The following is a 16513-nucleotide window of genomic DNA, read 5'->3' as shown; positions in this document are numbered from 1 at the left end:
ACACTCAGCTCAGCCTTAATTTTGTGACTGACACTTGAATATTGTTTTGAAAATCTGCTATTTGAAAGGAATTAGTGAGGTAGTTAGGTTTATGTTTTGAATTTGTAATCGTCCGGGGAAACTTCCTTTAAAGTTCACAGCCTGCCTCCTGAATTCAAGTTCAAAACAGCGAGTTTTATCCTTCAATACGCTGGCTTCTCGTTCACTGCCATTCATTTTGAGGCTGCCTGTGACCCTCCGAGTGCTCTGCCTCCCTATTTTGCATAGGAGCCGACTGCCTCAATAGACAACCTTTTATCCCGCCCACACTTTCTCCGAGCTCACCCAGACCCCTGTACAGCTTTTTGCTCTACTTTGCGCTTTTTCTCGAAAAAAAACCAACTAAATCTAAAAATTTAAATGCTACATTTAAATGAGTTCTATTTAAGTTCTTTAATGCAAAGGTGATTTAAATATTCCAACAATTCACATCCCTCTTCACACACACTCTTCACGTGCCCATTTCAGCTGGGTCTCATCAGTTGAATTGCCGATCAATTGTGATGAATGTTTTTTTAATCGATTAACGCATTAATTGATTAAAGTCGTTTAATCAACAAATTGTTTACATCCCTACTAGAAATGCACTGAGAGGTTGCTTTAGATGGTGTCAAGCATGGTTGTAACCACGTGAGTTATACAAAGAAATGTATCCCATTAATGTCAAGTATGGTATAGGGACCATTTGGGGCTATATGAATAGCCTGGTCCTGACCATCCCATAATACTACCATTTCATTTCGTATTTATGGTCTGGCATTTGTTTGCTCTGAAGCGATTGTAGAAAGCAGGAAGTTTGCACTCAGTTATAGTTTGAAATTATTGGACACCTCTCACCCAATCGCTGGCAGTTACTCAACAACAACATAGCGCAGACCAATGGCTCTGGCGCAGATGTGTACGTCATTGTCACGAGCGTTCTCCCCCTTTCGTCCCCACGTGGGGGGCGTATTCGATTATTGGCTGTTTTCTGGGGGGGCGTTGCAATCAAAATTCTACTGCTGCAAGCACTCCACAGAGAAGCACGGCCAGACTACAGTAGTTGAGCCTATCCTTTGGCGGAAGTACGTAGGATGGCTCGCGAGGCTACTATATGAATGCTATCAATGCAGGAAGCTGAATTTCACCAAAAGAAACATGCTTGTCAACATGTACTGTGACTTCTGCTCGTATAGATGGCAGCCAGAGCCATACAGAGAACAGAGTCAGGCAATCTCCGCTGTGTTCTAGGGCCGACTTCCTCTTTAGCAAAATTAGTTGTTTTAGCTTCTTAGTACTGCTCAGCATTGCGAATGTTAGTGCCTAGTAGTGGGCGTAGCACACAGCAAATGCAATGCGATGCAATGCAGGGAATATGACAAGACTTGCTGTTCGTAGTAATAACTTCAGATAAACATCACAGATGGTAACACTGTTGTGATTATCACCACCGAGACAGTTAATAGTTTACATATTACATATACAGCTTTAGGCACGACCTTATCTCGTTGAAAGGCGGGGCTGCAATTTAATTCCTGGTCCTCCAATCGCGCAACTCTCCCCTCTGTATGACTCTGATGGCAGCTAGCTGAGGTCGGAATGTTAGCAAGCCAATCCGGACTTGACTGGGCCTAACAACCTCCCAATCAGGACTGGCACTTTTGCTTATTCACCCCCTTCTCCACTGTGTGTAAACCTGGACATTTTGCTTCTTTTCCCCCCTCTCCACTACGTTTAAACTTTGACTATGTCACATCTCTGTAAATCCTGTGATCCTCATTGGTCCGGCCTGGGGAGCTAAGTCAATAAGAAAATCCGACCAGATCCTCTGCCCTACGCTGCGTATGCAGAAAAGCGGCCCAGTACAAAGTTCACTCTGATATGGACAAGCACAGTTGGATTACATGGCAAAAGGAGATGAAGGTAGGTGCAGCCTAATGGTTGTTTGTCTCGTAATATATATCAATATCCATTGGAATAGATATTAAAAATGGTCTCCGCACGTGATTTATTTTCAATAATTGAGGTTTAACCCCCCTGCTAAAAAAAGAGCTTGTGTGTGTGTGTGTGTGTGTGTGCGCTTGTGTGTGTGTGTGTGTGTGTGTGTGTGTGTGTGTGTGTGTGTGTGGAGGGGGGTGGGTGTTGTCACAGTTACGCATAAACTCTGTCTTTTATTTTGAGTGAAATCCGTGCATCTACAGTTAAAGGGACACTGTGTGAAATTTTTTGTTGTTTATTTCCAGAATTCATGCTGCCCATTCACTAATGTTACCTTTTTCATGAATACTTCCCACCACCATCAAATTCTAAATATTCACTATGACTGGAAAAATTGCACTTTCCATACATGAAAAGGGGGATCTTCTCCATGGTCTGCCATTTTGAATTTCCAAAAATAGGGGGGTTGCAATTTCACCTAAACTCTGTCTTACCTGTAATAGGACTGATACCCCGATGCAGTGAGTTTGTATATTACATTTTCTGCTGTTTGACCTCAAGTTTGTAATTCTGTCCTTGATTTAGCTTCCTGCCCGTCTCGTGTCATGTGAGCTCAAAATAGACTATGCATTTCCTTGTTTATCTCTTCTTGACTCCATATCTTGCTCCATATCTATGACGTGAATGCAATTTTTATCAAACTTTTTATTGCATTTTACTAGGAAGACAATAGCATGTGCTGTAAATATGGTTCATGGAATCTTTCTTCTAGCTTGATCATATAGTAAATTGAGGCCTGACATTGAAGAACATATGACGTTTTTTCTACCTTCAAAGTTGCTGTGTATGTTTGAGTGTGGATGATTTAGTATAGGCCTGCACATCTTTATCATCTGTTGGATGGACGTTGTGTATGCTAATGATGAGAGACAAGGGATAAACAGACCAATATGGGGAGGAGAAGGGAGAAAAGGAGAACAGGGGTAGAGATGAATAGACGGGGGGGGGGTTTGTAGAGGGACAGGGAGGGATAGAGAGTTGGAGACAGAGTCGAGGGATGGACAGAGGAGTAACAGAGGGATCGACAGACTCTGGAGAGGTGGACAGAGGGAGAGATAGACAGAGCGTACAGAGAGGCAGGGGGGCGACATTGGGTGGGAGAAAAGGGAGAGAGGTGTTGAATGAACAGCAGTGGGTAGAGATGAAGAGGGAGAGAGATAGATGTGGAGGGAAAGGCATTTATGTTTTGCATTTACAGAAGAGGAGAGTGAAATTAGGGGTCAGATGGGGGGGGGGGCAGAGACATGAGCTGAGAGGGAGAGAGAGAGAGAGAGAGAGAGAGAGAGAGAGAGAGAGAGAGAGAGAGAGAGAGAGAGAGAGAGAGAGAGAGAGAGAGAGAGAGAGAGAGAGAGTTAATGCATGGTGTGACCTTTTCTTATTTGTAAGTGATCACAGTGGTCAATATACAGTATTTCATACTGTATATGATCAGTGTTAAACAGTGCACCTGTGTATCTGTCCTGTTCTGTCCTGTTACTGCAGTTAAGATGAGTCTCTCAGGAGAGAAAGGAGGCAATCAGACACATATTGGTCTAGTATAAACATTAAATGGTGCTGCATCTGTCCTGTTTTGGTGCAGGGAGTGTCCTGCTACGATGAGTGTCTCTCAGAAGAGAGAGGAGGCTGTGGGTCACAGTGAGACCCTCAGACCAGAGTCTGCACTGCCCAGCCCAACTGGGAAGAACAAGGACCCTGTTGCTAAGGACAAGGGAACAGATGATTTCTCAACAAAACATGATGCAGGGTGAGTAACACATGAAAGCAAAGATGGAATTGGGGTTTCCCTTCATCTGATATCAATTAAATTGTGTTTAGACACACATCCCGTCTCTCTCTCTCTCTAGACATGAATGTGTATTAATTACTGTGTTATGCCCTTGTGTGTGTAGAGTCCAGACCCCCAGAGCTCCATCTCCAGTGCCCAGCTGTGTGTCTCTGAGGAGTGACAGGTCCATGCCTGAAAAACCTGACTTCAGAAATGATCCGATGTTGCCACATCCACAGTGAGTTATTGGTGTGTCATTTGGGGGATTTAGACATGTCATAAACATAGTGTGTTATTGTGCTACTGTTTCTCCATTGGATTTGTTTATTGAGACAGAGATGACTTTCTCTTAGTAACATGAACAAATCTCCAAACATTTTTGCAATTTTTCACAACAGAAGTTTGATGGCTTTCTTTTGTCAAATGGTTTGTACATGTCTCAAACATTGAAGTGTAGGCCTATCTTTCACAATGGATGCCCACAGTACAGGTTGCCTACAGTGAACCCAATGTGCCCACACTTTGCACATTTCCAATATATAGATCACGCTTTCATGTGAATTATATTAGGTCACTGTTTTTGGCAATCACACTTTTATTCTATATAGTTTGTAGTTGAAAGTAAATACCCAATATTACATGTTTTATTGTCATTGTACTGTGTAATATTTTTTAGCAGTAGGCCTATCTTTTCAGAATTAATGCTGCCCAAAGACTTATACTACAGAGTGCACCTTTAAAAACTTGTTGACATTTAAAAACAATTTGGCATAGCATGAAACGCACAGAAATACAAAATATACATTTTAGAAAACCTGAAATATTTAGAATAATGTGTTGAGGCATTTCATAGTTTTTTAGGCCTTCGGTATGCTTGCTGCAGGATACGCGTGCACGGGCACGATTCGTGCATGAACACGTTAACATGCGTATTTAATGTAAATTTTGTGTATCTTAGACACGGCAACCAAATGCGTGCGTTAGGTGTGATATCTTCAAAGTCGCTGGGAGTGGGGGGTCGTAAGAAAGTCTGCACAGTTCCACGCAAGTGTTTCTGGTAAAAAGGACGATGGCAGCAACTTTCAAGAGCGTCTCGTGGAGCTTGTCCGAAATTACAAACATTTGCTATCATACTTCCCCATTGCAATTTGAAGGAGCGTGCAAAGATAGGAGCAGTAGCAGTATCGTGTCCTTGCCTGGGGAGTTCTTTTTTTGTTTTTTTTTCTCCTTGCCGTCTGTGTTCCCAATTTCCGCAAAGCAATGCTGCACGCTCTCTGCCCCCTGTATGACACCGCCAGTATTTTGCGTCTTGGTCTACTGCTTTTAAAGCAAGCATATGCATTCGGTTGCAAGCAGTGGCGCGCATATTTTACACCACGCAGCAAGTATACCGAGGGCTTCATTGTACGAACCCTTTTTTGTCACTGACCCATATGTGACTTTAAAGCTCTAATATGTTATGCCCTACTGTGTGTAGAGCCCAGACCCCCAGAGCTCCATCTCCAGTGCCCAGCTGTGTATCTATGAAGAGTGACAGGTCCATGCCTGAAAAACCTGACTTCAGAAATGATCCGATGTTGCCACATCCACAGTGAGTTATTGGTGTGTCATTTGGGGGATTTAGACACGCAAAAAAGTGTGTTATTGTGCTACTGTTTCTCCATTGGATTTGTTTATTGAGACAGAAATAATCTGGCCAAATAGTCAGGAATTTACATAATTTCATTGTTTACTGTATTTCATTGTTTGATACAGTAAATTCATGAAAGTAATAGTTATTTGAAATGGGAACTCAATAACAAAGCATTTCCTTTGTTTCACCCTGATCCAGTTTGTTGTTGGGGCTCATTCCTTGAAAAGTCTTTCAAAATTTAATCAATGTTAATGAAATGTGTCAATGAAAATTATCAATGTTATTTTGAGAATGCCAATTCTGTTTTCAGAATGGATGTTACTTTCTGAATGTGAATAAATAAAATAGTTTTCCCACACAAATCCATGCACACACACTGTTGACTATTGCTTAGTGGAGGCGCCAGACTAATTACACTCATGTGCAGGCTCGCCGACAGGGGGGGACAAACAGGTATTTTGCCCCGGGCCCAGAATCGCGCCCCCATGAGGTTGTGATTAATGGTTCTATTTTATTTTAAAATACATTGGTTTGAGGGAGGGAGAATGTACTATATTTGCATTACATAAATTATGTCCATCTATTTGTTATAAAGTACAGTTTTTATTTTTTTGCTTCTTAACAACACCAACACATTTTAAAGAGAACCTCACATGCACAACATGCTGTAACCAAAATTTCAAATAAATATATGGTTGTTTTATAGGTAATTTCATTGTGACTAACGTATAGTCCTCCATTTCAATGTGCTCAACTTTTATAATGATTTGTCAAAAGTTTAAAATGCCAGAGAGGGTTCAGAATTTGATATGTTTACAGCCACATCTCTTTAAATTCACCCCTGAAATAATTGATCGAATGCTATTAAAGGGGTATGCCACTATTTTGGGGCTTAATATGCTACATGCTACACGGATCCATTGACTTTCACTAGCTTAGCAACATACTCCCTCTTTTAACTTGTCTTACAGTTTTTCTCGATTGGTTTGGCTAATTTCTCGAAACTGAGATGACATTCTCAAAACAACGCGGACAAATCCCCAAACCAACTTGCAATTTCCCTAAACAGAATGGCATTTTTCATTGCTTTCATCAGATATCAAATGCTTTGTACATGTCTCAAATGTTTAGTACATCTCTGCAGATGGATATGTACAAATACCCTTCAGTTGACACATTCAGCATACATTCAGCACATTTTCCAAATAAATTGACCTTGCTTATCTAAACAAATTAGACAATTCTCAGTCTAATGGTTGCCCTCTCCAAAACACGTCAGCATTATTTCATTGTGTAAGTCATCATATGCAAAGTGGTCTACGCAATTCCCAAAACAGTCAAGGACATCATATTTTAAGAATTTCATTACATAGTAAATTCATGACAGTGTTCAACAGGTCAGATGGTATTGTAACTTTACTAGTTAGTAGAAAATAATTTTACAACCGTGTATACTACAGTTTCCATGTTATTTGGCTAATTTCTTGACATTTTTTCAAACGACATTCTGTTTTGAACAATTGCTAGTTGCTTTGGCATTTGTCCATGTTATTTTGAGAATGTTATCTCTGTTTTGAGAAATGAGCCAAACCCATGAGAAACCTGTGATATATGGGCATTACTTTCTGTATATGAATTTACAGTAAAGAAAGTTACTGATAAATGTCCTTGGTAAATTATCTGTGTTGTCAAACTTCAATAGTTTCACTCACTTTTTAATTTTTATACATAGTCGAAATCTGTTAGCTGAACGTAGATAAAACACCTAACCATTTTGACTGGCAGTGCTTACACAATGGCAAAGGGACAATGTATTTTGAGGGTACTGATGATATATGTGGGGAAGATATTTAGTTTTGACACATGGGTAAACTGTTTTTGTGGTGATATGAGCGAGTGATGAGGATCCATGTAGTTATGCTGAACCATCCAGTTTATTTTGACAGAAGGACTAAATGAATGCAAATGAGTCAAAGCAATTGAGAAGGATCTATGCCATTTTGATGGTACTGACTATTTATATGTCAGACGGTTTAGTGCTGATGCAAGAATGAGGTGTTTTGGGAGGTATATGACATTTTGCTAGTTATCTGAACTGTTGTGCAGAAGTGTAAGAATGTTTGGCCAAATGACCCAATGGTTATAGGAATGTCATCTCAGTTTCAAGAAATGAGCCAAACCAATCGAAAAAAACTGTAAAGCAAGACAACGGCTTACATGAAAAATAAGACACTTTACCACCTTTATAAACATTGGCCAACGATTTTAACTGTATTAAGCCCCAAAATAGTGGCATACCCCTTTAAGTCTCTGTTTTGGCGAGCACACTTTCATTCCCTAAAGGTGAAAGTAAATATTATACATGTTTTATTGTCATTGGTCTATTTGAAACCAGAAATAGACACTTTTAGCTGCAAAACTTACTGTACTTTGGACATACTGGTAAATATAAGTTCATTATTTAGTACATACATATTCATGAAAATAGGCAGCAAAGTTTAATGAGCAGCATAGTTGCAATACCTACCCTGGCCATCATCCTACACAGTGCAATTTCTAATTGTACAAACCCTTATTTGTCACTGACCCATATGTGACTTTTAAGCTCTAATGTGTTTTGCCCTATTGTGTGTGAAGAGCCCAGACCCCCAGAGCTCCATCTCCAGTGTCTCTGAGGAGTGACAGGTCCATGCCTGAAAAACCTGACTTCAGAAACGATCAGATGTTGCCACATCCACAGTGAGTTATTGGTGTGTCATTTTGATGACTTACAGTAGATATGCAGAAATAAACATGGTAACTCCGCCCATTTCTCTCTCTCTCCCCCTCTATCTCTTTTGTGTGTGTGTGTGTGTGTGTGTGTGTGTGTGTGTGTGTGTGTGTGTGTGTGTGTGTGTGTGTGTGTGTGTGTGTGTGTGTGTGTGTGTGTGTGTGTGTGTGTGTGTGTGTGTAGCGCCCAGAACATACGTGCTCCATCTCCAGTGCCCAGCTGTGTGTCTCTGATGAGTGACAGGTCCATGCCTGAAAAACCTGACTTCAGCAATGCACAGTGAGTGACCATCAACTACTCAGTGTGTAAAAATTTCAATTTTGAACATAGGAACAGCATACATTACATTGCATTTGGCAAACGCTTTATAACCAAAGCGACTTTCAAAAGAGGACATAGTCATAGCCAACATCATAAGCAAATACAAAGTGCACAGGAAATATACAGAACAACAAGTGCAGTTGCATACAAATTCACAATATGAATAATCCATTCCATGAAACACAATTTCTTCTCATTGAGGTACATTGAAATTGAACATGTAAAAGTCGAAAGAGGGGGAACATCAATAATGGGTAGCAACTCATCAGGCCATATCACCCTCTCTCTAGATTGTTCCCCAAAATTACATGAGCGCCCTCGCACAGGCAATGACGGATGCACAGCCAATATCACCTCCCCATGAATGTTAACAAGCTTCTGGGTATTTGAATTAGCTGAGACAGGCAGTCATAACCTGCACTGGAACCATCTGGAACAGGCCCGCCAGCCGACAGCAAGATGTCCTTTATTGTGTTAGTGCCGTCAGCAAGCTGTTTTGTGCACACTTGTATTGTGATAGGCCGCGAGTCGGTTTTATTGTCAATTTCTTGACATGCGCTGGTCATAAAAAGAATTGAAATTACATTTCTTACTTTGGTATAAATGGAGGCAGATTTCTCATCCCCCTCATGCACACAATCCCTTCTCTTTCCCTGCAGACTGACCCAGTATGAATCCAGCTGTGAACAGGTACTGAGGGACCCAGCCATCACCAGCTGTAGGCAAAAGAACAAACAAGGTAAGCTGAATAGACACTCAACACTGATGGGAACTGACATTCACAATCACATCCATGTTCCAGGCTAATGTTGGCGGTTTGAGCCTGTTCCCTCTTTGAGGAGGTGGTAGCATTTACCTATTGGTTGGTGGGGGGGAAGGAAGTGTATCATCGTCAATTATCCATGGCTGATGCTGATGCTGTAGACAAGGCATCTACAGTATGTCACAGAAGTGAGTACACCCCTCATATTTCTACTGAAAGAATATCACTTTGGCACAATGAACAGCAACAGGCAGAAAACTTGTACATGTTGACATGCATGTTTCTTTACCACCATTCATGCTTGACAATCGTTCAAGCAAATTTGTTTATCTTGGTGTCATCAGAGCCAGCAAGATAAACAAATGTGCTTTAGATGGTGTTAAGCTAGCCTGGTCCTGACCATCCAATAATACTACCATTTCATTTCATATTCATGGTCTGGAGCTTGTGTTATCTGACGCGACTGCAGGAAGCGGGAAGTTTGCACGCAGTTACTGTATGGTTTGAAATGATTGGACAGCTCTCACCCAATCGCAGACAGTTACTCAACAACAACATACAGGCAGTCGGCTGCTATGCTAATGAGCAGGCGGGGCACTCGGAGGGTCACTCTCAGCTTCAAAATGAATGGTAGTGAATGAGAAGCCAGCACACTGGAGGGTAAATTCTGCTTTTTTAGAGTTGTTATTGTCGGGAGCACTTTCATTCAAAGTCCACTGCCTGCGTCGTGAATCCAGGGAAGCGACTATGAAGTGGCAGAACCATATCTATGTCTGAACGACCACAAACAGTTGTAGAATCCACAGTCCCCCCCACCAACACTAAGCTGTCAGACTGAGTTTTGGTGGGGGGACTGTGGATTCTATAACTGCTCGTGGTCGTTCGGACATATATATGGTTCTGCCACTTTATAGTCGTTTCCCTGGATTCACCACGCAGGCAGTGGACTTTGTATGAAAGTGCTTCCCACGATTAAAAGCCTAAAAAAGCAGAGTTCACCCTCCAGTGCGCTGGCTTTCTCATTCACTGCCATTCATTTTCACCAAAGGAACCAGGAATTTCACCAAAAGAAACATGCATGTCAACATGTACTGTGACTACAAAAGCAGATCATGATTCTCTCTATGAAATGTTAATATAGGGTTCGCTCACATTTGTGAGGAACATTTTGAGACAGTAATGGCTGCATTTGAAATTATTTTGAGTGAAAATAAATTGAAGCGACTATTTAACTTGTACGCTGGCTCATATTCATTATGTTAAAGGGAAATTTCTTTAATGTTGTCCCATGAAAAGATATACTTACAAATCTCCAGCAATGTGAGGGGCATACTAATTCTGTGACATAGTGTAATGTGTACTATCAATTCTATAGAGGAATTTTACAATAAACATATCTTTACCTGATGGGACATTGCTCCAGGGATTGCAATCAATTCCCTGAATGACTGATGGATAAGCGTGTTAAAAGTGTAACTGTAATGTAATGTGTTGTGGTGATATAATGAGTGAGTATGACGCTTAATATTTGGATTAATGGTAGTGTCTGGATAGTGGTCAATGGTGAACACCTCAGAACTATTGTACTATATTGCAGGACAGATTTTTTTTGTTACAATTTGCTAATCAGACCTAAAAAGATGAAGTTGGTTTATGTAGGTTTGATATTTCAATTTTGCTGATTAGATGCAGAGAACCTGATGAGAGTTAAAGAGACCCATAAAGCCAGTCTGAAGAGGAGGTTTCAGAACATATTTGAAGGCATCGCCAAACCAGGAGCTGAGACACTCCTCAATGAGAGCTACACAGAGCTCTACATCACAAAGGGAGAGAGTGAAGGGGTGAATAAGGAGCATGAGGTTTGGCAGGTAGAGTCAGCATCCAGAGCACACAACACAGAGGACACACCAATCAACTGCAATGACATATTCAAACCCTTACCTGGACAGGAGAGACACATTAGGACTGTGATGACCAAAGGTGTGGCTGGCATCGGAAAAACAGTCTCAGTGCAGAAGTTCATTCTTGACTGGACAGATGGACTAGCCAATCACAATGTGGACTTCATGTTTCCCCTTCCATTCCGTGGATTGAATTTGATCAAGAGGGATCAGTATAGTCTTCACAATCTCCTGCTGGGATTCCATCCTGAGTTGAGAGAACTGAGGGATGGTGAAGAATACAAAGACCATCAGATTCTCTTCATTTTTGATGGCCTGGATGAAAGTCGTTTGAATCTGAATTTTGAGCAAGACGTGACGCGCTTTGATGTGCAACAGACATCATCGATAGATGTTTTGATATCGAACCTCATCCAGGGAGCTCTGCTTCCATCTGCACTCATCTGGATAACCACAAGACCAGCAGCAGCCAATCAAATTCCTCCTCAATACATCAACCAGTTGACAGAAGTGCGAGGGTTCAATGACCCACAGAAGATTGAGTACTTCAGGAAGAGAATCAGTGATGACAGTCTGGCCAAGAGAATCGTCTCCCACATTAAAGCATCAAGGAGTCTCTACATCATGTGTCACATCCCAGTCTTCTGTTGGATTACAGCCACTGTGCTCCAGCAGATGCTCAAAGAAAAAAACCTCAAGAAAATCCCCAAAACTCTGACAGAGATGTTCATACACTTCCTGCTCATCCAGACAGTGACGAGAGATGAAAAGTATCAGACTGAAGAGAAATCACAGCAAGACGATCTTCTGGAATCCCAGAAAGAATTAATTGTCAAACTGGCAGAACTGGCCTTCAAGAATTTGGAGAGTGGCAATCTGATGTTTTATGACAAAGATCTGCGAGAATGCAACATTGATGTGAATGACGCCTCTGTGTACTCTGGCCTATGCACAGAAATCTTCAAACAAGAGTCTGTGTTTCAACAGAAGGTCTATTGCTTTGTGCATCTGAGCATCCAGGAGTTTCTGGCAGCCTTCTATGCCTTTCACTCATTTGTCACTGGGGACTTTACTGCATTGAAGTCTATTCTCAGGGACAAACATGTTTCAAAGCCACCATCCTGTGTTTCATGTCTTTCATCAGCACCAGGATACCCTCTCCAGGAATTGCTGAAGAGTGCAGTGGATGAGTCTTTGAAGAGCCAGAATGGACACCTGGATCTTTTCCTTCGCTTCCTCTGTGGCATCTCTCTGGAGAGAAATCAAGGACTTTTAAAAGGGTTTCTGACCCAGACACAGAGCAGCTCAAAAAGCATTAAAGAGACATGTCAATACATCAAGAAGATGAACACAGACAATCTTTCTCCTGAAAGATGTATCAATCTCTTCCACTGCATGTTTGAAATGGACGATCAATCCATGCACAACCAAATTCAGAAATACATGTCATCCCAAAAGAGGTCCACACATAAGTTGTCTCCTGCCCACTGTTCAGCCCTGGCTCACATGCTTATGATGTCTGAGGAGGTGCTGGATGAGTTTGTCCTGATGAGCTACAACACATCAGATGAGGGACGCAGGAGACTGCTCCCAGCATTTAAGTGCTTCCGGAAAGCAAGGTGAGGTTCAGTTTTGTTACAGAATCAATATGCCCACAAACAAAGATGTACACACGCACACACACATTAACACTCACCTCAAGAGAGATATACTGTAGGAGACTGCCTTAAGCCGGGCATACACTGTGCGATATTTTCAGTCGTGGGTATTAAGCTTCTGCTCACACTGCACGAGGAAATTTCGCGATTTAAAAGTTCATATTCCACGACTTACCTCCTCACACTATACGAGCCGACGGTTGGATGCGAGCAGAATGGTCCAACTGTGCAACACGACACGCGTGTTTCCCGGGGCTGCAGAGGAGGGGACATGCGCTCCTGAGGTGGAGATGAGGACGCGATCAAGAGCGAATCGCACAGCCCTATTAACTTGTGCATGTGTAGTGTCAAATCGGGTCGTAGCACTGCTTTAACTGTGCGATTTAGTCACGAGGCACGACCAGGATTTCAAACCGTTTTGATTTTCTTGCGACCCTGCGATTGCACGATCGTGAGGCGAAATCGCTTGTCGCTACCCCATGTACACTGCACGATGCGAGACTCACGATTGACTTGTGATTGAGCAAGAAATCGTCCCGAATCCCAAAAAGTCATGCGGGGGCAAAATCGGGGCAAAAGTCGCACAGTGTAAGCCCATCTTTAGCTATGTGGTGCTTCAGGAAGGCAAGGTGAATTTTGAATGAAACTTCATGAAACGGCAGTAGTGACTTAAGAGTGACCACATCACCACCGTCTTGTTATTTTATTAAAGGTCCACTGTGTGAGATTCTTAGTTGTTTATTTCCAGAATCCATGCTACCCATTCACTAATGTTACCCTTTTCATGAATACTTACCACCACCATCAAATTCAAAGTATTCGTTATGACTGGAAAATGCGTTTTTCATACATGAAAAGGGGATCTTCTCCATGGTCCGCCATTTTGAATTTCCAGAAATAGCCATTTCTAGCTGCAAAAATGACTGTACTTGGGCCATGCTAGAAAATATTTGTTTATTACTTAGTGAACCTTCATGGAAATATGAAATTTGGCAGTAGCCAGTTTCAATGAGCAGCATAGTTGCAGTACCTTTTTCGACCATTGTCCCTTTAAGAAATGTTTAGATTTCTTAATTGTCTCTCCAGAATGGACATGAGAAAGTGTGATTCACAGTTAAAGGACCAGTTCAGTCAATTTCAATATGCTGTTGTATTGCTCACGCTACCCTTGACTTGTTAGTACCCGGTGATGCCACATTTTTCGGCTCAGCCCTTTCCGAGATATGAGCTATTCTAATGGGGGCAGCATTTGTTTACATTTTTTTGTGATCAATTGTTTTTTATTTTTTGTACATATAACCAACAACAAATACAGAACACATCCCCACCACCCTCCACCCCTCCCAGTCACGGACAGAAGACGACCCAAGAGCGCAAGTTCAAATTCAGAGTTGTTTATTGAAGGGTTCAGGGGGGAAGAGGAGTGAGTGGATCTTGAGGTCTTTGGAGGTGCCGGTTCCAGGGGTGCTAGGAGTGCCAGGTGTGTCAGGGGTTCCAGGGGTGCTTGGGGCTTTGGGGTTTTTCAAGGTCCTGTGGGTTACCTGGGCTCCGGGGGTCACCAAGTGTCCGGGGGTTTCCAGTCCAGAGTGCCTAGTGTGTGTGTGTCCCCCAGTGATCGAGCGGCGTATTGGGCTGAGGGTGGTGAAGCGTCTGGGCTCGCTCGTCTGGTGGTCGGAGACCTGGGGGAACACACACACAACAGCAATATGAATGGCAGGCAGTAGTACAGACCAGGGCTGGGCAATAATCGTGGTGAGACAGAAGGCAGAATCGAGTTACCGGAGGGGCTGAAGATCGGAGAGTAGTCGAGATCCAGAAGGCAGGTCGGGATAGTCGGGGCAGTAGAACAGGGAGGCAGTCAAGAAAGGATCGGGATCACAGACAGGAGTCAGAGCGTAGACAGGCAGGTTACTGGTCCGGGTTTGAAGACGATCTGACAGGGCTTGGCTGAAAAACAGGGCTTGATATACTGGGAGAGGTTAGTGGGGAAATGCAGTGCAGCTGGCAGAGTAATTAGAACAGAGTGAGGCAAGGTGAGGATGGTGAGTGGGAAATGCAGTGCAGCTGGCCAGGTAACAAGAGCAGAGCAGGGCGGAGCCAGGTGGAGCTCGTTAGGCAGAGTAGGGAGAGAGTGAGCAGAGTGGCAGAGAATTGAATGCAATTAAGGTTGCTACCAGGGAGAGAGAGTGCTCATGACAGGACCCCCCCTCCAAGGGACGGCCCCAGAAGTCCCAAGAACAACATCATGCCGGGAGGGTGGAGGGGAGCAGGCGGCGGGTCAGAACTCTTCCGAGCGGTCCGAGTGAATATCCTCATCCTCAGAAGGAGCTGGAGGGTCACGGTCGGGAGACAGGACAGGCACTGAGACAGGAGCAGGGTTGGCAGGACGGCTAGGGACCCCTCTTGGACGGCCCCTACGGATTGCAGGCTGATCAGGATGTAGTCGGTGGAAGTCAGTGATGAGGGTCCGGTCCACTATCCTCCTGGCCGGGATCCAGGTCCTCTCCTCTGGACCATATCCCTCCCAGTCAACGAGGTACTGGAGACCCCTACCCCTTCGCCTAGAGCGGAGCAGCCGCCGGACGGTGAAGACAGGACCGCCATCTACGAGGCGCGGAGGAGGCGGCGCCGGAGCTGCAGGGACCAGGGGACTTTCATGGACCGGCTTGACCTTGGAGACGTGGAAGGTGGGGTGGACCCGCATGGAAGCGGGCAACTGAAGCCGGACCGCTGTTGGACTGATGACTTTCTGCACAGGAAAAGGACCAATGAAGCGAGGGGCCAGCTTTCGTGATTCAACCCGCAGCGGCAGATCCCGGGCAGACAGCCAGACCTTCTGACCAACCCGGTAAGTAGGTGCTGGGGTCCTCCGTCGGTTGGCACCGACAGGCGTAGCTGGTTCCAGACTTCAGGAGCACAGTGCGAGCCTGGGCCCAAGTGCGGCGGCAGCGGCGGGCATACGCAAGAGCAGACGGACAGGTGGCATCCGCTTCCTGGCTGGCAAACAGTGGAGGTTGATACCCGTAGACACACTGAAAGGGGGAGAAACCGGTGGAGGAACTGGTGAGTGAATTATGGGTATATTCCACCCAGAGCAGGTGTTGAGCCCAGGCCCGGGGATTTTGGGAGGCCACGCACCTCAGTGCCTTCTCCAGCTCCTGGTTCATGCGTTCAGTTTGGCCGTTTGACTGCGGGTGGAATCCAGACGATAGGCTGGCGGTGGCCCCAAGGAGATGACAGAACTCCTTCCAAAAGGTTGCTGAGAATTGCGGGCCCCGGTCTGACACTATATCCTGGGGTAGGCCATGGATACGAAACACCTGTTCCAGGACCACCTGGGCGGTCTCCTTAGCAGAGGGTAGTTTGGGAAGGGGCACGAAGTGGGTCATCTTACTAAAGCGGTCAACAATGGTAAGGATGACTGTGTGTCCGTCAGAGGGCGGAAGACCCGTAACAAAGTCCAGTGAAACGTGGGACCAGGGCCTCTTGGGTATGAGTAGGGGTTGCAGCAACCCAGCAGGAGGCTGGTTGGGGGTCTTGTTTCGGTTACAAGTGGGACAAGCTCGGATGAATTCTCGGACATCCCGTCTCATCCGCCGCCACCAGAACCGCTGGCGGACCAGATGAAGGGTGCGAGTGATGCCGGGATGACAGGCCAGACGGGATTCGTGCCCCCACTGTATCAC

The 16513-nt window shown here is 44.1% G+C and overlaps 1 protein-coding gene across 1 annotated transcript in view; it reads left to right on the top strand.

Annotated features, from left to right (window-relative positions):
• The first annotated feature begins 3596 nt into the window (after window positions 1–3596).
• The window catches only part of LOC134455555 (NACHT, LRR and PYD domains-containing protein 3-like), a 44276-nt gene continuing 31359 nt past the window's right edge, over window positions 3597–16513 (top strand). Inside the window, exons 1-6 of the mRNA XM_063206695.1 lie at window positions 3597–3760; window positions 5259–5372; window positions 8052–8153; window positions 8368–8463; window positions 9165–9244; window positions 10955–12788. Of these exons, the coding sequence (XP_063062765.1) occupies window positions 3612–3760; window positions 5259–5372; window positions 8052–8153; window positions 8368–8463; window positions 9165–9244; window positions 10955–12788 (2375 nt within the window). The 5' untranslated portion in view covers window positions 3597–3611. The remainder of the gene's footprint in view (window positions 3761–5258; window positions 5373–8051; window positions 8154–8367; window positions 8464–9164; window positions 9245–10954; window positions 12789–16513) is intronic.

The sequence above is a fragment of the Engraulis encrasicolus genome, chromosome 1 (assembly GCF_034702125.1).
Source record: "Engraulis encrasicolus isolate BLACKSEA-1 chromosome 1, IST_EnEncr_1.0, whole genome shotgun sequence".
NCBI classification, from domain to species: Eukaryota; Metazoa; Chordata; class Actinopteri; order Clupeiformes; family Engraulidae; genus Engraulis; species Engraulis encrasicolus.
Note: the sequence above shows the minus strand (reverse complement) of the source record. Positions and strands in the feature narration are given on the sequence as shown.